The sequence below is a fragment of the Mus musculus genome, chromosome 13 (genome assembly GCF_000001635.26).
Source record: "Mus musculus strain C57BL/6J chromosome 13, GRCm38.p6 C57BL/6J".
NCBI lineage: Eukaryota > Metazoa > Chordata > Mammalia > Rodentia > Muridae > Mus > Mus musculus.
The window spans coordinates 84,206,022-84,231,240 of record NC_000079.6 but is presented as its reverse complement, the minus strand read 5'-3'; the positions used below and the strand labels follow the sequence as shown (position 1 = coordinate 84,231,240).

Below are 25,219 nucleotides of genomic sequence, written 5' to 3'. Positions count from 1 at the left end.
TGCCTCTGCCTCCCGAGTGCTGGGATTAAAGGTGTGCACCACCACGCCCGGCTTTTCTATGTGTTTCTAATGGTCAGAAAAATACTGACCAATTACTTCCAAAATCCAGTTGCCAAGTCGTCTACTTTTTTTTTTCCCTTAAAGAGCATAAGACAATTTTTAAGAACAATAAATGCAAAACTTAGCTAGGCATGGTAGTATATACCTGTTGGAAGCCTGTGGCAGAGGGATCAAGAGTTTGAGACAGCAGGAAGTACAGAGTGAATTCCATACTAACCTGGACTAATTGGCAGAACAATATGGCAAAAATCAAAAATCAAACGGTTTTCCTTTTGAATAAGGCTAAACAGAAAAGAATGGTATTAGTGACAAAATAAATCTGTTTACACAGACAACGTCACAAAGTGCAAGAATAAGAATCATTTATAATTAATCACTTATAATCATCATAAATATTGTTGAAGTCTTCTGGAATGATAAAAACATTAATAAAGTTATGGATTTGGTGGAAAAGCATCTTCCATCATGACTTCCCTTCAGTGCAAGGAAGCAGAAGGTGACACATGGCTTTCCCAAGCAGATCACAGCAGTAGAGCAAACAGCAGCAGTCAGCAAATAAAGATAACACAACACCAGTTGAGCACAGCATGGTGCCAAGGACAAACATAATTTGAATGACTTAGATTATTATTTTTAAAAGTTCCTATTTATCGCAGAGATAAAAATGTGAAGTTTACTTTAAAAAGTAAACACAGGCTTGTAGCTCAATGTCAAACCCTTCCCTCAGCATTGGCAAAACGAAGTAAAATGAAAACCTGATTGTGCTAAGTATTCATGGTAGGTATCAACCGCTGACCATCTACAATAAAATATGCATGAAACACAACAGAACAACATGCTGAAGGTTCCTGTAGATATGCCAGTTGCACTGAACAAAGGTTTCTTTTCCCCTTCCCGGTGCCCACTGAGACTAACCACATTTCCTCAGAATGCAGACCTCTCTGTTCCTGAGCTTTTGCTGCAGAGGCGCTATGGCTATCAACCCAGGGCATGTACTGCAGGATAACTATGGATGCGGCCCAACATAAAGCTGTAAATGCACTTCAAATGGTTTCTAACGTGATGTCTCTTCTAACTCAACTGCATGTTGTTGAGCATGACCTTGAGACGACAAATACTTTATCAAAATATTCCATTTTTCCTCTAAAAAAAATCTGTACTAATTAAACAGTCAGTGATCATAAAGAAGTAGCATGGAGAAATGGTCTCTGTGTCCACTGAGCTTATGGAAGGGAGGCAAGTTTCTCTGAGAGATTACAGTTATTTTATAGCTCATTTGGAAGCCAAGTCATCATAAGTGCAAAGAGGAGGAGGAGACAATAGCTAGAACCCTGGCAAGAATGGGTAAGTGTGCCACATGCTTGTATGATAGAAAACGCTTTCAGTAACTAAGGAATTCCAGTGCACAGCTTCTCTTCGGCAATCCCTCCTCACTCATCATCAAGTCCATGCCCACACCTAAAGGATTAATACTCTGGTATGAAGGGATGTTTTAACTAGATATAGTTGAAGCAAAATAAGTACTAAGGAATTTACACTGTTACTCTAATTTTGTGCCTCCATCTGTACAAGTGAAGTTAAAACAAAACCTCAGATTTCAACTACTTCGTAAATATTTAAACTGCTAAAAATACTCGTAGGTATTATAGTTACTGATGTAAAGCAAAATGCAATTTTTATCCATCTATAGTGCTTTAAGTCTTTAACTTAAAAAATTTTCTTAGCTGGGCGTGGTGGCACACCACCTCCCAGCACTTGGGAGGCAGAGGCAGGCAGATTTCTGAGTTCGAGGCCAGCCTGGTCTACAAAGTGAGTTCCAGGACAGCCAGGGCTACACAGAGAAACCCTGTCTCGAAAAAACAAAAACAACAACAACAAAAAAAAACAACAAAAATTTTTTTTCTTATTTTTACTCTTGCTGCTGTGATATCCCTGAGAAAAGCAACTCAGGACAGAGAGCTTATTTGGCTTACAGTTCTAGGTTAGTCAGGGCTCAGGAACTTGAAGCAGCCATCACAATACATGCAGTCAAGACCAGTGAGCAGTGAGCTAATTCTCAGCCAGGGATCAGCGTGCTTTCTTGTCTACTACAGTAGAATCTCCTTCCTATGGAGCAATTCATCTACAGACAGGGTGGCCTTCCTACCTCAATCTTCTTAGGAAACATCAAAATTGTTCCTTTTTACCTTAAATCTTACACTTTATGTCAAAAATACAAAAGATAGTCCTATAATTTAATAACAGAATTACTATTTCTGTCTTACTTAAGTGTTATGAAAGTACTGCGACTTGGTGGATGGGATGTGTTTCCTCAGAACTCTATGAGGCAGAGCACTAATTTGACACACTGTGGATCCAAAAGTGAATATACAGCAAGGTTGCAGAATATAATCTAATATATAAAAATCAATGTCCTCATTGACTTTATTTTTCAGGTTCAAACAAAACAGTATTTTGTTTTGTTTTGTTTTGAAGACAGGGTTTCTCTGTGTAGCCCTGGCTGTCCTGGCACTCACTCTGTAGACCAGGCTGGCGTTGAACTCAGAAATCCACCTGCCTCTGCCTCCTAAGTGCTGGGATTAAAGGTGTGTGCCACCACTACCCGGCTAGCAGTATTTTATATCAGCATCCAAAATAAAGTGAAATATTTAAATATTGGTCTAAGAAGATATAGCTAGACATGGTGACACACACCAATCCCAACATGAGAGAAAGTAGGAAGAGAATAAAGTATAAGATTAAGCGGGGGAGGAACAATTTTAATGTTTCCTAAGAAAATTTATTTTAATTGAGGTAGGAACACCCTCTCTGTAGGTGATCTGTTTCACAGGAAGGAGATTGCCTACTGTATGAGATAAGAAAGTAAATTGATCACAACCTGTCTTGACTTCACTCTTGCTCTAGACCAGTTCTCTGATGCATAGCTTTCCAGTCCCACAGAAGTCCTCCTGGTTGGTTAATATTTCCCTTAGAGATGGAAACATTCCACCCAAAAAGGAAAGCTTTTTTAAATATGAAGGTAAACAACTTAAAATAGCCTCAGTAAGATCCTGAAACTAATCAGATTCCCTAGTGCCTTCCCTGCCAGAGTAAGCAATGAAAGCTGAGAGTTACCCTCAGACAGAAGGAAACCAGGCTGAGAAGACGACTCAGAGCTGCAAAGAAAACTTGAGACCATAAAAGCTGACTGGAAGGAGAAGGCAGCCAAGCTGCCTGGAAGAGGTTTCAACCAGTGGAGGCGCCTGGAAAGAACACTCTCCAGCCTGTTGAGCTGCCTTTAGGCTGTCTAGTGCGCTCATGGTTTCCAGCTTTGTGAGCTGTCACCTGTGCTAGGCATGTGTTGGGTGGAGTGGGTAAGGGGAGGGCTCAGTGATATAGATGTCAGAGTCATTTCTGCTGCTGTAAGTAATCCCTTACCCATAATCTTTTAAGTTACCCTACAGCACACATCAAGTTGGACTTCGGTGGTATCTTACTTAGGTCTGTCATAGGTTCCCTATCTTGATGAGAAGACATTTGTGTTACATCTCCCCAGGACAAGTTTTGTCACACAGCACATTCCCTGCAATCCAAGTACCACTGACTGGCAAGTATAGGTCCTGGCTCTGTCTTAGAATAAATGGAGGAGGAGGGTAGGAAACACAAGAGGAAAGGAAGAAGAAAACTATCAAGACACAAAGGCCAGGGTAGAGGGACTTTAATATTACAAAGAAGAATAAGCCAATCCACAAGGGTTTTAATATTGCATGGTTCCAATTATATAATATCCTGGAAACCCTTGATTATAGTGAAAAAAGATCAGTGGTTGCCTGAGGAAGGGAAAGAGGAAGAATGATTTCAGGGGAGTTAAAATACACTTATACCATAATGATGGGTGTACATAAAAAAACAAACAAACAAAAACTATTCATCCAAACCCACAGATAATGTGATCAAAATACACTATAAAATTCTCAATGAATGAAAACACATTATTTTTTTTTAATTAAAGACACATATCACTCTGGTAAAAGCTACAGATAATGGAGAGGCATGGAGAACAGAGACTTGCACACACAATCTAAACCTAATCAAAAGTCCCTCTTTAAAAAATATCTTTATGGACTGGAGAGATGGCTCAGCAGTTATGAGCAGTGGCTATTTTTCCGTAGGAACCAGGTTCATTTTCCAGCACCTATGTGACTGTAGGAACTCTACTTTGATGATCTTGTGGAATTTATCACATCCCAATGGCAATACCCTGAAACATGAGTTAGGTGAAGTTTCTACCCTCCTAAGTCATTGGAAGTTAAACCCTAGTGTGAGTTTCAGAGAGGACAAGCCGTAGTTTACTATCCTATCTGCTCTGGAATTATGTGAAACAAACAAACACAAAACAAAAGTCCTTGTGAAGTGAATATTTTATTGGTTTGGCTAGAATGACTATACCCTTTGTCCTACCAGACAACTGTTTAAAAAGCCCTATTATTTTAGAGGATACTTCTTCACTCATTCACTTGCCATTTGCTGAAACATTTCACTGTCAGCAAAGCCATCAACTAGATGAAGTCCCTCTAACTTGGACCAGAACTGTGAATAAAACCATACTATGTCATTAGCAATGAAAATAGAGTCAAACAAGCAAAAAAGCAGAAGGTAGTTTACAAACGTTTGTTTCTGCAAAGGTGCTCAGGCACAACCTTAACTAACCAAAATACTAACCGAAGAAACACAAGGCTCTAACATAGATTGACTAGGCCTCTCGGAAGACAAAGAGCAAAGAATCGCAGGAAAGAGAAATCAGAAAACTTGAGAAGAAACTCAGATCTCTGCTACTACATTCAATGTTAAAACCTCCTTAGAATCCTCAAAAGGCTCACAAGAGACATCTGTATCAGGGTCCTTTCGGCAAAATCTTGCTGGCATGCCTGGCAAACACAGAAGTGGATGCTCACAGTCAGCTATTGGATGGAACACAGGGCCCCCAATAAAGGAGCTAGAGAAAGTACCCAAGGAGCTGAAGGGGTCTGCAACTCTATAGGTGGAACAACAATATGAACTAACCAGTAACCCCAGAGCTCGTGTCTCTAGCTGCATATGTAGCAGAAGATGACCTAGTCGGCCATCATTGGGAAGAGAGGCCCCTTGGTCTTGCAAACTTTATATGGCCAGTACAGGGGAACCCCAGGGCCAAGAAGTGGGAGTAGGTGGGTTGGGGAGCAGGGAGGGGGAAGGGTATAGGGGACTTTTGGGATAGCATTTGAAATGTAAATGAAGACAATACCTAATAAAAAATTGGAAAAAGGAAAAAAGAATCCTCAAAAGGATTATCTCACTTTCGCTCAAATGCAAAAGAACCTCCAATAAATACCCCCCAGTTCTTAGTCCTCCATCTTCCTTTAAGAATGGTTTGAAGGCCACTTGTTTCAGACTTAACTATAGAATTTATTAAAAATAAAATTTTGAGTTGGGAATGATAGCTCATACAATAATCCCAGCATTTGGGAGGCTGAAGCAGGAAAGCAGGGAGTTCAAGGCTAGCCTGAGCTACTGAATTAAGAACCTGTTTCCAAAAGCAAGCATGCAAAGATTCTAAAATTTTACTACTCAAAATAGGATCCAAATACACATTTTTTTTTAAAACCAAGAATCATAGGTATTTTTTTTTTTTCTGAATAGTACAGAATTCACTGTATACCAGACTGGCCTTGGACTCACAGATCCCATGCTGGGATTTAAGGCATGCACCACCATGCCCAGGCATTCTTAAGGAAACTTAAGTATCCCAACACTCTTCACAAGTTCACTAGATGTCAGCTATTCCTTGACTCCCTCAGTTTACAATCAACTCACTGGTCGGTACTCTCCAAGTGTGTGTTTCTCTCTAATCACATAGCACATTATTTCTTCCCAGCACCGCTCCTCACCAACTCTGCTATAGCAAAGCTTTCTGTCTCCCCACAATTAACAGCAGCAAATTATTAAACTGCTACATTGACTAAACAAGCCACCAGGGATCTGTAACTCAAAATGTTGCTCTAATTGTGCTACTGTTCTCTCATAAATCAAAACCAATGCAAGATTTCCATCACAACAGAAAGTGGAACAGAATTAAAACACTTGCAGTATGCTTTCTACCAAATATTTTCACATACTGAAAGCAAATAATGTAGTTCAGTATTTTTGGTCTACGTCACAAGCCTATGGTCCTTTGCTCACAATACAAGAACCTGATACACACAGCACATCTATGAAGTTTGGGGGCTACAAAACCAGATCAGAGAATGAGAGGGCAGAATAAATTTATAACCAATTAAACATCAGTAAATCCAAAATATTCACTGTGGGGTAGCATTTATAAGACATGAAATAGCTGGCCTAATATAAAGACAAGGATTCTCAGACTACCCAAATGATGTGTGTGTGTGTGTGTGTGTGTGTGTGAATATATATGAATGATGTTTTTAAAGGAACTAAAAGAGCAAGGGAACCATATTAAATCTTTTTTTCTTTTTTACTTATTGACTTTACATCCCACTCACTGGCCCCCTCCCACAATCCTTCCCCTGACCCCCACCCCCACCCCGAGCAGGTGGGGCCCCCAGAATATCCCTCAACCCTGGTAGATCAAGTCTCTGTACCACATTAAATTTTAATCAGAAACTTGTATTTGTCATGAAATAAGGTTCTAAGTCACTGAATGTAAAGAATCAGAAGATGACTAAAAGCCAATTCTACTTTTGCCAGGAATTTAGAACTTCTCAAAGAGTTCAAACTCTTACCAAATGCATGTATGTAAACTAATGGGTAGAATCTGGGTCTTGAGAGTTCATGTCTAGTGAGTGTTCTTCTCACTGTATGGTTCACAACTTAAAACAAACTGTTAATTCAACCAAGCTCAACCTAAATTCCGACCATCCTTGCTTTATTTTTTTAAAGGATTCCAAGCAATGACGGCAATTCCATACACAAACATCAACTTCATAGCGGTGAACAACTTTAACTTTAGTCAAGTAACTAACTCAAAAACAAGACAGATCAATGTCACAATGGGGACAACCAGGCCCCACATTGTGAAGTGTCACCAAGAGATTAGCTGAAAATATATCTACTTCCTTAGAGCGGCCAGAATGGTTCTGTGGCTCTCTGGATGCAGAGAACACACTCTAATTCAGCTTCCCTGTGACTATCGTGTATTTAATCATTTTATTTAGATACTAGTGTCAACTTCCTAGACAAGACCAAGTTTATTAGACCTCACCTCAGGTATAACACTGCCTGCTTCTAAACTCCACATTCTTCCTTCTGTAAAATTTGAAGAGATGGGGAGGTTGCTAGACTTTAATTCCTTCTAGTTCTAACGTTCCCTCTCTAATTTCACTATCTCAAATGAAAACAGAACTCTCTTAAGGAATCTAAGCCATACTATTCAGAGGTTCAAAACACTAAAACAAACAAACAAACAAACAAAAACATTAAAAGAAACAAGTCACCTGGTAGTTTGCAACTGGAACCAGGTGATTTTTTTATTCTCTAGTAAGTCATACAAAACAGCAATATTAATCCTGAAAAAAGGGGCATGGCCAAACTGGGAGTAGTGGCATATGCATTTGATCCCAGCACTTGGGAAGCAGAGGCAGACAGATCTCTGAATCAGAGGGCAGTGTGGTCTACATAAAAAGGCAGCAGCATAGTCAACTAAAGCTTGAACCCAAGATAGAAGTCTCTGCAGATGGTTTGAAATCGTTCATGTGGCTGATTGCCTGTTCAACTTTACCAGAACCCTAGGACCTTGGAAATAGCAACTATCTTTTTTAAATCCTTTTATGTTCCAGGAAGTAGTTGACTGCAGTCACCAGCCCCTACACAACCACCTGCCTTCCTCTCATAGTCCCCCAATAAAGCCAAACTTAGATGTTTCGAAATCCCATTCATTTCATCAATTAACTCCTGAACTGTGTGATCAGTCAGCACCCATTGCTTCTTATCTACAGTTGATTAAGACGTTCTTTGTACAAGTCCCTGAACCTTGTCCTTTCAGACTAAAACAGCAGAGAACTCTGAGAATGACTGGCCTCACGGTAAAACACCCTTCGGTTACTCCTTTCCCTCCAATCTCTCACACCAGGTTCTTTTTATGTTTACGTATCCTTCTCACCTAACCTTTAAGACACTTGCAAATAATATGGCTCAAGCTGTGCTCCCTCCTTCGATAGAGATGTACAATAGGAAATTACAAATTTTTCCTTTCAAGTTAAATCTGTTGGGACTCAACCTGGACATTTTCTTTAAAAGTGACATTGATTTTCAGTTCTGCTCTAGTTGAGTGTTAAGAGAAGCCAATTTTGTCTTAAGTGCCTCGGCGTTGCTTGTCTCCAAGGAGACAGGCAAGCGTGCAAAAAGGCACTGCTGCGTCCTTAAAATCTCAGCCAAAAGCCTGCGGCGGGAAAAGGTGGCAGGGACAACGTGGTGGGTAGAGCAAGGTCATCAGTGGGCCACCTGGCGCCACAGGACACACGCGAGGGCAGACTCCTTAGACTGGGTACTCCGACAGACCCGCCCCTCTCCAACCCCACAGGTCCCTCGGCTGTCTGGAACCCCGGCGGCGGCCGCGCGCACTCTGGGAAGGTTGGGGTCCTGCCAGCGGTTCATCCCAACGCTCCAGCAGGTTCCATTCCCAGCAGGGACATCAACCGGCTCCTTTCACAGACTGACCTCCCTGTCCTTTCCTCCTGAAGGTTGTCACTCTCATCCTCACAAGACTCACCATAACGCCAAGAACAGGTCGTGGGACAGACAGTCTAGAGTCCCCGGGACCGTCCAGAATCTCCCCTTCAGGTTCTGCAAAACGGAGCTCTCGAAACCGCGAAGGGAAAGGTCTTCCGGCTCGGCCGGAAGTCCTGCCCGCATGGGACAGGAAGTTCCTCCCTCTCCGGACCGCCAGCGACCCCACGCCACGCAGAGAGGAGGAGCCGCAAGGCGTTCTCTAAAGCCACTTCCGTGGGTGTGAGGCTAGGGCGGGGGGCGGGGCTGACCTTGAGAACGCAGGGGCGCAGGCGCACAGGTAGGTGGGCGGGGCGGGGCAGGGCGGGGCGGGGCGGCATGCCCGCAGGATTCCTAGGTAGGTGCGGTATTTTTCGCGGGCGCTGGTGGTCGGTTTGTGCTGCTGCAGGGATCAGCTGGGTGGGTGTAGCCCTCGTACTCTGACGGTTTATTGAGGGTAAAGAACCTTCTTGGCTGTATTCATGCTGAGATCATTCAGAAATTGTTTAGCTCAGCCAGCCTCTTTTCTGTCCGCTTTCCTTACGCAGTACCTTGGAATCTCAGTTAAAAATTCATGCTGTCCAAGCACCTTCCTCTCTTAGGTCAATGGAATGTGACCTTTAGAAGTTCTTTGCTCTTCACAGACGCCAGCTCAAGCCAGAGGATATCTACAAAGAGCAGAGGAGCTAAGAAGAAAATTCAGTATGGACATTTCCTACCTACTTAATACCAATATGAACAAAAAGGGCCTTACAACATTCTCATATACATACATACATAAATACACACACATTTATGCTTTATGACACCTCCCTCCTTCCAAATCTGTACCAGTGAACTTGCCTTTATATTGTGATGAGGGTTAACCATAGAGGTAAGTTTGAAATAAGGACACAGAGCATCTTTGGCCCAGAAATTATCACACCGTTTAACGATCCTTATGGAAACATGCTTATCTCACCCTTCTCCGTGAGATACCTTTTACCATAATGTGGTTCTCTTGTGGAGTCAGAACTGGGGAGGAAATTCATCTTCAGCAGTCAAGGTTGCACAAACTTGCAACTATGAAACAGCTATGATGTTCAACCTCTAACTGGCCCAAGGACCCTGGGAAACAATCCTGAGCTACCTAGAGATGTTAGATTGGTGCTGTTTCAAAAGGATACAGAAACAAAGTTTATACATTATGTTAATTTTTAATGGTGGGGGGAGATAGGGTGACAGGTGATAGAGAAATTATAAGAAATGAGAGAAGCTACTCCGAGACCAATAGCCTTGAGGAATAGTTTGTGAAACTGAGAACTTCCCCAAGGGTTCTGTTACTGCTTTATAGAAACAAGCCTGTTAATAGACAGGCCCCAGGGCAACTGCAGTATAGTAAAGAAGGACTCCGGTTGACCGCTCCTGTATCTGGGGGAAGCCATTGCTATCCTTGAGAAAGAAAAGATGGAGGTGGCGAGTGCCTATCAGCCTGTCAGTGACATCACATTCTGTGAAGTCTTGTCTTTCACTTGTGACACAGTGGGTCTTCCATCTGTCCTAAACCTGGCAGCCTTGTTAAGGATCAGAAAACATCTTCTCCTATATGACAGTAGGATAGGAATTATTAGCAGGATAGAATCCATTCCTGCCAGAGGAAAAACAAGAAATCAGTTTTTACTACCTTATTACTTTCAATAGACTGTCAGATTCTATATTCTCTATTTTGTACATGGCGCATTGATTAACAATCCTTGGTTAAAATACTTTAGTTTCACATAGTGTGTATATGTTTACATTTACAACTGTATCAAGTCTTTTTGTCCTATTAAAAAACAATATATTCTACTAATTACCTGTTTTTTTTTATTGACCATTTTCTATTTCTTAAATGTATAGAAGTCTTTGACAAAGATTCAGAGAAAGAATTATGAAAAGGAAAGAGAGGAAATGTGATGATGAAGATGAAAAGATCTTTTTGGCAAATTAGTTATGATCACAGTCTTTGATAAAAGTCATGGCTGCTTACCATGTGGGGTTTGTGATAATTTAAAATGTCCTCTCTACGAACTGATCTCAGATGTGTATAAATATCAACAGAATAGTATTTACATGAGCACTCTGGCCTGAAACTCTTCCAATTTTAAAAATCAATTTTTAAAAGTCTTAAACCGTCTTAACAAAATGTGTTAATAGTTTTACCTCTAAAAAAAATTCAAACACTTTTCTCTTTCCTTTACTGAATATGATATGTTTTATTCTGTGATTTCTATTTCTTGTAAATGGTAATTAGTCTGTAACTATGTGGAAAGTTGGGTTTTGTTTCCTTAGGTAAATTGTACTTAAAATTCTTTATTGGCCATCTTAGAAAAATCATGTACCAGTAACAATGATTTATTGGTCATGTTCTGCCATATATGGTTAGTGGAACATTTTGCAATTGTTCCAAAAAGCCACTAGAGGAAAATGGTTGCCTTTTAAGTAGGATCAGAGGATGGGACCTTTGTGGTGTGCTGAGTGTCCTTGTCAGAGAGAGAAGAACTTGCTTCCTCGTTGTTTATTCTGCACCATGTGAGAACTTAGTCACAACTCATTTGCCAACAACAAAGGGGTCCATTTTCACCCCCACCAGTGATACATATGGGAACTAATTTTGTGGTTTAAATCACTCAGTTTATGGTACTTTTGTTATAGTATCCAAAGTAAAGAATGCAAAATTGTGTTCAGTGTAATTGCTTTGACGTGAATAAAAAGCCCTACACTCACAGAGAAAGATAATTGAAAATGTATCCATTACCATTCAGCATTCATTTTCTAAACTGTTCTATTTGAAACAATTATTAAAAAAAATTGTCCATCAATAAAGCTTCTTAAAGCCTACCTATATTGCTCTTACTTTTCTAATTTAGGAGATAAGGTCTTCAGAAGTTAAACCAGGCATATGACCCTAACCCCAGCAATTGGAGGGTAGAGAGCCAGGAGTCCAAGGCTAGTCTGGGCTACATAAAAGTCTCAAAAGTAAAAATGTACTGCATTCCTTCAATAATAGTAGCATTCCTGAGAATCTTTATTGCCATGTTCCTTCCCCCCCCCCCGCCCCCCATTGATTTTAGAAGTTGAGTGCAATGACAAATCTTGTACAAGCTGTATAGTGTATATTTTCACAGGATCTGGGGTAGGGGGAGCCAAAGACAAGTGTCCTTCCTCAAGAGCTGCCCACCATGCTTTTAAAAAGATATAATCCTTTTGTCTCTGTCTCCACTGTCTTTGTCTCTCCCTCCCTCCTTCTCTTCCTCTCTCTCTCTCTCTCTCTCTCTCTCTCTCTCTCTCTCTCTCTCTCTCTCTCCAAGAAACAATAACAAGTGTGTGTGTGTGTGTGTGTGTGTGTGTGTGTGTGTGTGTGTGTGTTGTTTGTTTTGGGGATTTGGTTTTGTTTTACGCATAGGTTCTAAGATTCAAACTCAGAACAGCCAGCATTTTACTTGTCCGAGGATTCAAACTCAGAACAGCCAGCATTTTACTTGTCTGAGTTATCTTCCCATAATGGGATCTTGATGCCATTTGAAACGTTTTCCCCCTCCCTCAAGTGCCCCCTGGTCCTTCCCCATCTATCTACTCATCTTCATGTTCTTTCTTACTTTCAACATAAACAAAAACTTTAAGACAACAAAGCAAAACAAAACAAAACAAAAAAAAAACCCAAAAATGCAAGCAATCAAATAAAGCTACCAAACTATAACAGGAAAAAGCCCCCCCCCCAAAAAAAACACAACAGGACCTCAGAAAATGAAAACATTTCTGTGTCACAGAGGACTCCATCAAAGCAGCAGCCTATAGATTGAGAAAAAGATTTACCAGTTATACATTTGACAAAGCCTTTGTATGTAAAACAAAAACAAATAACTGAACATCAAGAAAACAATCCAATTAAACACTAAGGCCTAGAAATAAAAGAGTTCTCAAAAGACGGAACACAAAGGGATAAAAATATTCATCTATAATGGGCTGACCCGAGCCCCACATCAACTGTTAACCAAAAAAATATTCTACAGACCAGTCTGATGAAGGCAATTATTTAACTGAGGTTCACTTGACAACCGAAGCTAACTGTGACACAAACTGAGTCATTTTTTCTAGCCATAGAAATGTCTTCTTAAATAGTCTACCTAGATTAAATCTTTAGTCAAACAAGATCACACACACACACACCAGTCATAAACAACTTTAAACAAAATCATATAAAAGTGTCTCTTTAAAATCTAATCTAGCTTTATTCTACCATTAAATATTGACTTTCATCTTTCTATCAGTTACTGTTATACACTAAAGAAAATGGGAGAGTTATATTTCCTATGATCGGGAGTTTTTGTTTTTGTTTTTTACTACTAAAAGTTATTTTACCAGTAAAAGAAGTACTTTTACTAGAAATGGGTCATAGGTGAATAAACAAAATATAAGGGTTAAGTCCTAAAAGGGTGTCATTTCAATGACAAGAAAACCCAGTTTTTTAAAAAACTGGGAAGCCTTTATTAGCCAAATAGGGAACAGTACAGAAACTGAAACTATAATCCAGCTTGAAAAATTTCACGTAATTCTCTCTACAGCACTATATCTAAGCAAAACTCAAAGAGTTACCTAACCATAGAGATAAGATTTCATATCCTCTAGGTAAGTAACAATTTGATACTGGGAGTATCCATGGAACATTTATACATTTCTAATAGGTGGCACTGATACCGATTCTGGAAACAATTTGACATAACTAATAAAATTAAAAATGGGCAGTATCTTTGTACCACAAGATATACAAGAACATTTACAACAATGTCATATAAATCAGCAAAATTTAGGAATAATCCATTGTAGTTTGATAGAAAAGTAGGGAAATATGTTGAGAATATACACACAGTAGAATATAGCATTAGAAAAAAGTTCATTACAAGTATAGAAACATGGATAAACCTATTCCTAAAATTAGTCAAATAAAACAAAAACTCACAATAAAGTATTACAGGATCCTACTTAAAAATTTAACAACAACAAAAACAATTTAAGTATAACATGGATAATAAATTGTGGATTTACTTTTTTTTTTGTTCTTTATGTGTGCCTTGTATTACATTGATGTAGCCACACCCACACATGGTAAGGCTTTGCACCTTGAGACAAGTTCTCTCACTGAACCCTATTAGATAGATTTAGGGTAGCTGAACATTGAGTTGCCAGCATTTGCCTGTCTTCTCTTCCATCATCAACCCCCAAAGGTGAGGTTATAGTACAAGCTGCCAAGCTTGGCTATTCATATACTGGTCTTCTTGTTTAAATATCCCATCCTCTCACCCACTGAGCCATCTCCCCTGTCCCTACTTATTCTTAAAGTAATATTTTCTTTACTAAAATTAGATAGACTGTATATAGCTGTTCATTGAATGGGTGTTTTGTGTTTCTTACATATATTTTATAATTATTCATTTGAAACTAGTCAATGAAGTAATTCTAAGTGATAGCCAGTAGTAATACAGCTTTAAAATATTTGTGTATATAATAAATATAAATAGGGTCTATTTAAACAATTATCTATGTAGTTGTTATAAATAACATGTACCTGGCATTGTATTATACTTTTAAAAGAAAGTATATCACCTTTATGGAAATATCTATAAATAGTTGATATATATATATATATATATATATATATATATATATATGTTTACCTGTAAAGAATGAGTCCCCCAAAATATGCATAACTTTGACAAAATTATAACAGTTTTAGCAAATGAGGGTTTAAACTCATTGTGATACAAGAGTATATATTCTCAACCACAGTAGCAAAAACTGTAGTATTCACTGTTAGCTTTTCATATGTGCCATAGACATCACTTATAGTCTGATAAAGTCTATAGAGTTCCCTTTAGAATAATATTTTTAAGTAGATAAAATATAATATGTCAGATCAATTGTTTCTGATACAGCAATAAAGACATTAAATGTATGCATGTACTTTTAAAATACTGATTTAATGGAGGGTCTAATTGTAAAGTTTTGGAATAGTAACTACCAGTTATATCTTGAGACACATAACTATGATAATGTGATAGAAAAATATCTAACATTTTTTTCTTTTATTTGGAACTTTATTTAGACCTTTACCCATATTTGGATATATTATTCAATAATATTAAGTAAATATGCTCTATGCAACAATATTTTTCTTTTTAAAAATGTTTTTATTAGGTATTTTCCTCATTTACATTTCCAACGCTATCCCAAAAGTCCCCCATACCCTCCCCCCCACTCCCCTACCCACCCAAATATCTAACTTTTATAGGCAAAAAGGTCCCCAATACACTAGTAACATTGATCTATTGTCTGTGTCCACTATTTGAAGAAATTAGATTTTATTTAGAAGTCAGCAGGTGTAGGACTGCAGATGTGGCTCATTGGAAGAGCATTGGTTAGAATAGATTAGATCCTGTTTGTGATCTCCAGCAAACATAAAAAACATTAGTAGACACGAGACTGCAGGTGTGTGTGAGCAAAAGAAGTCTTGGTAAGCATGTTTGAGACCCTATGTTTGATCCCCAACATAAATACATGGCAGACATGGGACTGTAGGTGTGCATCAGTGGGAGAGCCCCTGGTTAGTGTGTGTCAGATACTGAGTTTAATCCCTGATGTAAATAAAATAGCAGAAAGTGGGACGGTAATATTTTTCTGAACTTGATTAAAGCCTGCTTTATTATCTCAACTTGTAAACTTTCCAACATGTTTTACTTAAAACGATCATCCTCACATAACCTATTCTATGGCTTGAGATTATAAGCAAAAAGTGTTATGCAAATACATTTAGTTTACTGGAAAAAATACTTCCTCAGGTGAATGTGTGGATTCATAAATGACTGTTAGAGTAGTCAAACTCCTGTATAGACAAAAGAAAGCTCAGGGCTCATACAGAAGGTTTTATGTATAAGCTTTGAAATTAGCTGCCAACATTTACTGCCATATACTAGTCATAAAATAATTTATTGTTGATTCAGTACCATTTAGCATATATAAAATTTCAATACCTGTACCCATGCCATACTCAGAGAAGAAAATTCAAATAACTGGACATCTTTAAAAGTTTACTTGGGCTAATTTTTTTTTTAAAGTGAAGTTTTGTACTTGCTTTTCTTATGATTTTAGCATACTGGCACAGCACCTGGGAAACCTGACTCTGATCAACAAGGAGGAATTGCTTGGCTAATTGAAAGTGACAGAAACCTTTGGAGAAAGCAATAGCACACCAAGGATAATTATAAAAAGTAACATGAGCACTAAAGAATACTGTTAAGAACCTAAAGCTCCCAAATGAGGTTAGACTTGCAAAAACAATCTAACAGAGGACAAATAATGGACCTTTTTAAATTCTGCTCAGAACCAGGAGATAATCAGGGGAAAGCCATGCACAGCTTCTCATACTGGATCAGTGCTAACAGAGAAAGCACAACTCGATGTCTTGCTTCATCTGTAACAAAGGAAGCATATGCTGGGATCTTGAATGAGCCTGTGTCTGTGGTGTCAAGCACCTGGGTTTAATCTCTGTTTACAATATTAAAATGTATCAAGGCCATAGTTTTGAACTGAGCTTCCCCTATAAAGCAGGCAAAAATAATCTTCCTGCTAAAACTGGATATCACCAAACTGAAAGCATCCAATCCCCCCAAAATAAGCTAGTTTTAGCCCACATAATAATATGCTCTGCTGTAAGCCTGCTAGGAAAGTCACTTTGAAGTGACCAGTTGTCTTTGTATTCCTTGTTTGTATTCTTTAGCCTTGTTCTGCTTATTAAGCCCACCTCCCCATCCCAGCTTATTGGATCATCTATATTAGAGAATGAGACACAACTCAACATTTAGACTCATCTATAAATCCATCTATAAATTTTTAAGATAAATGTTTTGTGATTTTTGACATTTGGCAAAACTTAAATTTATTATTCTGGGTAGGTGTTTCTCCCAGCTATAAGATGGAGATAATATTTCTCATAGGAATTATCCAAATAATGAAAATAACATTTTAAAACATGGAATCAGGCTCACAAAGAGTACCTAAAACTAGTAACTCTAGCTTGCTAAATCTTCTTAAAAGCAAAGTTTAAATAGTAGTGAAAAGAATACGATTTCCAAATAGGTGGAGAAATCTTGATAGTTCCTAATGATTTAAGTTTAGATTATATCCTGCTATGAATGGTTTGCTTTCCAGGCTTTTAACAGAAAGTTAATAAGATCTGAAAATAGTGATACATATATTTGAGGAATTTCAGGAAACAAATAGAGCAAACTAACACATGTGTATCTTTTAGGGTAAGAAATGGAAGTCTTTGAGAACTCAGGAATTCAAGGCTCATATGGAAACATAATAAAAGAGCTACAGCAAGCCAAAATCCACTATCAAATTAAATGGAGAAAAACTTGAAGCAATTCCACTAAAATCAGAGGCAAGAAAAGGCTGCCCACTGTCTCCCTATCTATTCAATACAGTACTTGAAGTTCTAACTAGAACAATCAGAAAACAAAAAAGAGATTAAGGGGATACAAAGGAAGGAGCCAAGGTATCCTTATTTGTAGATGATATGATAATATACATGAATGAACCCAAAAATTCAACCAGAGAACTTCTATAGGTGATAAATAACTTCAGCAAAGTGGCTGGATATAAAATTAACTCAAACAAATCAGTAACCTTCCTCTATACAAATGATAAACAGTCTGAAAAAGAAAATAGGGAAACAACACCTTTCACGATAGTCACAAATGATATAAAATATTTTGGTGTAATTCTAACCAAGCAAGTGAAAGATCTGTATGACAAGAACTTCAAATCTGAAGAAAGAAACCAAAGAAGACCTCAAAAGATGGAAAAATCTCCCATGCTCACAGATTGGTAGGATTAACATAGTAAAATTGGCCATCCTACCAAAGTAATCTATAGATTCAATGCAATTCCCATCAGAATTACAACACAATTCTTCAAAGACATGGAAAAAGCAATTCACAACTTCATATGGAAAAACAAAAAAACCCCAGGATAGCAAAAACAATCCCCAACAATAAAAGAACTTCTGGGGGAATGATCATCCCTGACCTCAAGCTGTACTACAGAGCAATAGTGATTAAAAAAACAAACAACCATGATATTGGTACAGAGACAGGTTGATAAATGGAATAAATTTGAAGACCCAGAAATAAACCCACACACCTATGGACACTTGATCTTAAACAAAGAAACCAAAATCATACAGTGAAAAAGAGAAAAAATTTTCAACAAATGGTGCTGGTATAACTGGTAGCCTGCATGTAGAAGAATGCTAATTGATCCATATTTATTTCCTTGTACAAAGCTCATGTCCATGTGGATCAAGGACCTCAACATAAAACCAGATCCACTGAATCTAATAGAAGATAAAGTGGAAAATAGCCTAGAACACCTTGGCACAGGAGAACATTTCCCGAACAGAACACCAATGGCTCAGGCTCTAAGACCAACAATTGACAAATAGGACCTCATGAAACAGAAATACTTCTGTAAGAGAAAGAACACTACTGATTGGGAAAAGATCTTCACTAACCCAATATTTGATAGAGGGTTAATATCCAAAATATACAAGAAAATCAAGAAATTAGACTCCAGAAAACTAAATAACCCTATTAAAACTGAGGTATAGAACTAAACGGAATTCTCAACAGAGGAGTCTCAAATAGCCGAGAATTACTTAAAGAAATGTTCAATGACAAGTCCCTTTAGGTCGGCGCAAGTACCGGGTCACCTTGGGCACAAAGTCAGTGGACACCCTCAAGGTCCCCTAAAGGACTCTCCATGCAATCTTAGGACGACCGATGAGTGGAACACAACTTCTGTTCCAATCCAATCGCGTGGAACCTGAGATAGCATTAGGGAAGCAGAAAACCCTGCCTGACCAGGGTCACAAGTCCCTTCTGGTCAGTGCCAGCACTGGGTCACCTGAGCACAGAGTCAGCGGACACCCCTAAGGTCCCTAGAAGACAGCATCTGAGGCAGACCCCTTTTCAGGCTCCAGACATCCGGGCACCTTCCCTGCCAGAGGAGAGGTGTTTGCCCTGCCCTGGAGGGCTTTGCCAGAGCAACTTGGGGAGCCATCTTGGTTCCCGGATTCCTCTGAGACTAGTCTGTGCTGGTGAGAGTGTGGACTACAGAAGCAACATGGCTTCTGGGACAGGTCCTGTTTCGGGCCTTCATCTTCTGCCAGGAGGCAGGTCCAAATGCCAGATATCTGTGGACCTTCCCTGTAAGAGGAGAGAGCCTGCAGAGAGTGCTCTGACCACTGAAACTCAGAGGAGAGAGCTAGTCTCCCAGGTCTGCTGATAGAGGCTAACAGAATCACCAGAGGAACAATCTCTAACCAGAGACAACTAAAACAACTAACTCCAGAGATTACCAGATGGAGAAAGGCAAATGTAAGATCTTACTAACAAAAACCAAGACCACTCACTATCATCAGAACACAGCACTCCCACCTCACCCCATCCTGGGCACCCCAATACACCTGAAAAGCTAGACCTGTATTTAAAAGCATATCTCATGATGATGGTAGATGACATCAAGAAGGACTTTAATAACTCACTTTAAGAAATACAGAACACTGCTAAAGAGTTACAAGTCCTTAGAGAAAAACAGGAAGACACAACCAAACAGGTAGAAGTCCTTAAAGAAAAACAGGAAAACACATCCAAACAGGTGATGGAAATGAACAAAACAATACTAGACCTAAAAAGGGAAGTAGACACAATGAATAAAACACAAAGTGAGGCAACGCTGGAGATAGAAACCCTAGGAAAGAAATCTGGAACCATAGACGCGAGCATCAACAACAGAATACAAGAGATGGAAGAGAGAATCTCAGGTGCAGAAGATTCCATAGAGAACATCGGCACAACAATAAAAGAAATGCAAAACACAAAAAGATCCTGACTCAAAACATCCAGGAAATCCAGGACACAATGAGAAGACCAAACCTACAGATAATAGGAGTAGATGAGAATGAAGATTTTCAACTTAAAGGGCCAGCAAATATCTTCAACAAAATTATAGAAGAAAACTTCCCTAACCTAAAGAAAGAGATGCCCATTAACATGCAAGAGGCCTACAGGACTCCAAATAGACCGCACGAAAAACAAATAAACAAACAAAAAAAAACAAAAACAAAAAATTCCTCCCGACACATAATAATCAGAACAACAAATGCACTAAATAAAGATAGAATATTAAAAGCAGTAAGGGAAATGGGTCAAGTAACATATAAAGGCAGGCCTATCAGAATTACACCAGACTTTTCACCAGAGACTATGAAAGCCAGAATATCCTGGACAGATGTTATACAGACACTAAGAGAACACAAATGCCAGCCCAGGCTACTATACCCTGCCAAACTTTCAATTATCATAGATGGAGAAAACAAAGTATTGCATGACAAAACCAAATTCACACATTATCTTTCCACGAATCCAGCCCTTCAAAGAATAATAACAGAAAAAAAAAACAATACAAGGACAGAAATCATGCCTTAGAAAAAGCAAGAAAGTAGTCCTTCAACAAACCTAAAAGAAGACTGCCACAAGAACAGAATGCCAACTCTAACAACAAAAATAATAGGAAGCAACAATTACTTTTCCATAATATCTCAATATCAATGGCCTCAATTCTCCAATAAAAAGACATAGACTAACAGACTGTCTACACAAACAGGACCCAACATTTTGCTGCTTACAGGAAACCCGTCTCAGGGAAAAAGACAGATACTACCTCAGAATGAAAGGCTGGAAAACAATTTTCCAAGCAAATGATCTGAGGAAACAAGCTGGAGTAGCCATTCTAATATCGAATAAAATCAACTTCCAACCCAAAGTTATCAAAAAAGATGAGGGACACTTCATACTCATCAAAGGTAAAATCCTCCAAGAGGAACTCTCAATTCTGAATATCTATGCTCCAAATGCAAGGCCAGTCACATTCATTAAAGAAAATTTAGTAAATCTCAAAGCACACATTGCAGCTCACACAATAATAGTGGGAGACTTCAACACACCACTTTCATCAATGGACAGATCCTGGAAACAGAAACTAAACAGAGACACAGTGAAACTAACAGAAGTTATGAAACAAATGGATTTAACAGATATCTACAGAACATTTTATCCTAAAACAAAAGGATATACCTTCTTCTCAGCAACTCATGGTACCTTCTCCAAAATTGACCATATAATTGGTCATAAAACAGGCCGCAACAGATACAAAAATATTGAAATTGTCCCATGCATCCTATCAGATCACCATGGACTAAGGCTGATCTTCAATAACAACATAAATAATAGAAAACCAACATTCATGTGGAAACTGAACAACACTTTTCTCAATGATACCTTGGTCAAGGAAGGAATAAAGAAAGAAATTAAAGACTTTTTAGAGTTTAATGAAAAAGAAGCCACAACATACCCAAATTTATGGGACACAATGAAAGCATTTCTAAGAAGAAAACTCATAGCTCTGATTGCCTCCAAAAAGAAACTAGAGAGAGCACACATTAGCAGATTGACAACACACCTAAAAGCTCTAGAACAAAAGGAAGCAAATTCACCCAAGAGGAGTAGACAGGAGGAAATAATCAAACTCAGGGGCGAAATCAACCAAGTGGAAACAAGAACTATTCAAAGAATCAACCAAACGAGGAGCTGGTTCTTTGAGAAAATCAACAAGATAACCCTTAGCCAGACTCACTAGAGGGCACAGGGAGAGCAACCTAATTAACAAAATCAGAAATGAAAAGGGAGACATAACAACAGATCCTGAAGAAATTCAAAACATCATCAGATTCTTCTACAAAAGGCTATACTCAACCAAACTGGAAAACCTGGATGAAATGGACAAATTTCTAGACAGATACTAGGTACCAATGCTAAATCAGGATCCTCAGGTTAATGATCTAAACAGTCCTATATCCCCTAAAGAAATAGAAGCAGTCATTAATAGTCTCCCAACCAAAAACAGCCCAGGACCAGATGGGTTTAGTGCAGAATTCTATCAGACCTTCAAAGAAGATCTAATTCCATTTCTTCACAAAAATTCCACAAATCAGAAGCAGAAGGTACTCTAACAATTTATTCTACGAAGCCATAATAACTCTGATACCTAAACCACAAAAAGACCCAACAAAGATAGAGAAATTCAGACCAATTTCCCTTATGAATATCAATGCAAAAATACTCAATAAAATTCTCGCTAACCGAATCTAAGAACACATCAAAACAATCATCCATCCTGACCAAGTAGGTTTCATTCCAGGGATGCAGTGATGGTTTAATATACGGAAATCCATCAACATAATCCACTATATAAACAAACTCAAAGACAAAAACCACATAATCATCTCATTAGATGCTGAGAAAGCATTTGACAAAATCCAACACCCATTCATGATAAAAGTCTTGGAAAGATCAGGAATTCGAGGCCCATACATAAACATGATCAAAGCAATCTACAGCAAACCAGTAGACAACATCAAAGCAAATGGTAAGAAGCTGGAAGCAATCCCACTAAAATCAGGGACTAGACAAGTCTATCCACTTTTTCCATACCTATTCAACATAGTATTTGAAGTCCTAGCCAGAGCAATTAGACAACAAAAGGAGATCAAGAGGATACAAATTGGAAAGGAAAAAGTCAAAATATCACTTTTTGCAGATGATATAATAGTGTATATAAGTGACCCTAAAAAACCCACCAGAGAACTCCTAAACCTGATAAACAGCTTCAGTGAAGTAGCTGGATATAAAATTAACTCAAAGAAATCAATGGCCCCTTTCTCTACTCAAAGGATAAACAGGCTGAGAAAGAAATTAGGGGAACAACACCCTTCACAGTGGTCACAAATAATATAAAATACCTTGGTGTGACTCTAACTAAGGAAGTGAAAGATCTGTATGATAAGAACTTTAAGTCTCTGAAGAAAGAAATTAAAGATCTCAGAAGATGGAAAGATCTCCCATGCTCATGGATTGGCAGGATCAATATAATAAAAATGACTATCTTGCCAAAAGCAATCTACAGATTCAATGCAATCCCCATCAAAATTCCAAGTCAATTCTTCAACAAATTAGACAGGGCAATCTGCAAATTCATCTGGAATAACAAATAACCTAAGATTGCAAAAACTCTTTGCAATGATAAAAGAACCTCTGGGGGAATCACCATGCTGGACCTAAAGCTGTATTACAGAGCAATTGTGATAAAAACTGCATGGTACTGGTATAGCGACAGACAAGTAGACCAATGGGATAGAATCGAAGACCCAGAAATGAACCCACCCACCTATAGTCACTTGATCTTTGACAAGGGAGCTAAAACCATCCAGTGGAAAAAAGACAGCATTTTCAACAAATGGTGCTGTCACAACTGGCATTTATCATGTAGAAGAATGCGAATTGATTCATTCCTATCTCCTTGTGCTAAGGTCAAATCTAAGTGGTTAAAGGAACTCTACATAAAATCAGACACAGTGAAACTTATAGAGAAAGTGGGGAAAAGCCTCGAAGATATGGGCACAGGGGAAAAATTCCTGAAGAGAACAGCAATGGCTTGTGCTACAAGATCGAGAATCGACAAGTGGGACCTCATAAAATTGCAGAGCTTCTGGAAAGCAAAAGATACCATCAATAAGACAAAAAGGCCACCAACAGATTGGGAAAGGATCTTTACCTATCCTAAATCATATAGGGGGCTAATATGCAATATATATAAAGACCTCAAGAAGGTGGACTCCAGAAAATCAAATAACCCTATTAATAAATGGGGCTCAGAGCTAAACAAAGAATTCTCACCCGAGGAATACTGAATGGCTCAGAAGCACCTGAAAAAATGTTCAGCATCCTTAATCATCAAGGAAATGTAAATCAAAGCAACCCTGAGATTCCATCTCATATCAGTCAGAATGGCTAAGATAAAAAACTCAGGTGACAGCAGATACTGGCGAGGATGTGGAGAAAGAGGAACAGTCCTCCATTTTTGATGGGATTGCAAGCTTGTACAACCACTCTGGAAATCAGTCTGGAGGTTCCTCAGAAAAGTGGACATAGTACTACCGGAGCATCCAGCAATACCTCTCCTGGGCATATATCCAGAAGGTGTTCCAACTGGTAAGAAGGACACATGCTCACTATGTTCATAGCAGCCTTATTTATAATAGCCAGAAGCTGGAAAGAACCCAGATGTCCCTCAACAGAGGAATGGATACAGAAAATGTGGTACATTTATACAATGGAGTATTACTCAGCTATTTAAAAGAATGAATTTATGAAACTTCTTGGCAAATGGATGGACCTGGAGGGCATCATCCTGAGTGAGGTAACCCAATCACTAAAGAACCCACATGATATGTACTCAAGGATATGTGGATATTAGCCCAGAAACTTAGAATACCCAAGATACAAGATACAGTCTACAAAACACATGAAACTCAAGAAGAATGAAGACTAAAGTGTGGACACTTTACTCCTTCTTAGAATTGGGAACAAAACACCCATGGAAAGAGTTACAGAGACAAAGATTGGAGCTGAGAGGAAAGGATGGACCCAAGGATACCCAAGGATACCCAAGGATCCATCCCATAATCAGCTTCCAAACGCTGACACCATTGCATACACTAGCAAGGTTTTGCTGACTGGACACAGATATAGCTGTCTCTTTTGAGGCTATACAGGGGCCTAGCAAACACAGAATTGGATGTTCACAGTCAGCTATTGGATGGATCATAGGGCCCCCAATGGAGGAGCTAGAGAAAGTACCCAAGGAGTTAAAGGGGTCTGCAACCCTATAGGTGGAACAACAATATGAACTAACCAGTACCCCCAGAGCTCATGTTTCTACCTGCATACGTATCAGGAGATGGCCTAGTCAGCCACCTTTGGAAAGAGAGGCCCCTTGTTATTGCTAACTTTATATGCCTCAGTACAGGGGAACGCCAGGGCCAACATGTGGGAGTGGGTGGGTAGGGGAGTGGGGTAGGGTATTCGGGACTTTTGGGATAGCATTGGAAATGAAAATGAAGAAAATACCTAATAAAAAATAAAAAAATAAAGTTAAAAAAAAAAGATATGTTCAACATCCTTAATGACCAGGAAAATGCAAATCAGAATGATCCTGAGATTTTACCTTACACCAACCAGAATAGCTAAGATCAAAAATGTAAGTGATAGTTCATGCTAGTGAAGATATGGAGAAAGAGGAACACTTTTCCATTGCAAGAGGGAGTGAAAACTGTTATAGCCACTCTGGAAATCAATCTGGAGGTTTCTCAGAAAATTGGAAATAGCTCTACCTGAATTCCCAACTAACTACTCCTGGGAATATACCCAAAAGATTTTCTACC

The 25,219-nt window shown here is 38.8% G+C and overlaps 1 protein-coding gene and 1 long non-coding RNA gene across 10 annotated transcripts in view; one reads left to right on the top strand and one right to left on the bottom strand.

Annotated features, from left to right (window-relative positions):
- Tmem161b (transmembrane protein 161B) overlaps positions 1 to 8,945 on the bottom strand; it is a 73,671-nt gene extending 64,726 nt beyond the window's left edge. For 6 of the 9 annotated variants that reach the window (NR_029419.1, NR_155262.1, NM_175187.5 and 3 more), the window contains exon 1: positions 8,807 to 8,945. Coding sequence is in view for 1 of the 9 variants with exons in the window: in NM_175187.5 (NP_780396.2) it covers positions 8,807 to 8,809 (3 nt within the window). In the remaining 8 variants the exon portion in view is untranslated. The remainder of the gene's footprint in view (positions 1 to 8,806) is intronic. The other 3 variants (XM_006517405.4, XM_030247423.1, XM_006517404.4) reach the window with 3 other exon arrangements.
- A 120-nt stretch (positions 8,946 to 9,065) lies between these two features.
- Positions 9,066 to 11,660, top strand: A230107N01Rik (RIKEN cDNA A230107N01 gene). Its single transcript, NR_138587.1, has 2 exons — positions 9,066 to 9,103; positions 9,351 to 11,660. It is a non-coding gene; the product is annotated as an RIKEN cDNA A230107N01 gene (long non-coding RNA).
- Positions 11,661 to 25,219: the final 13,559 nt, after the last annotated feature.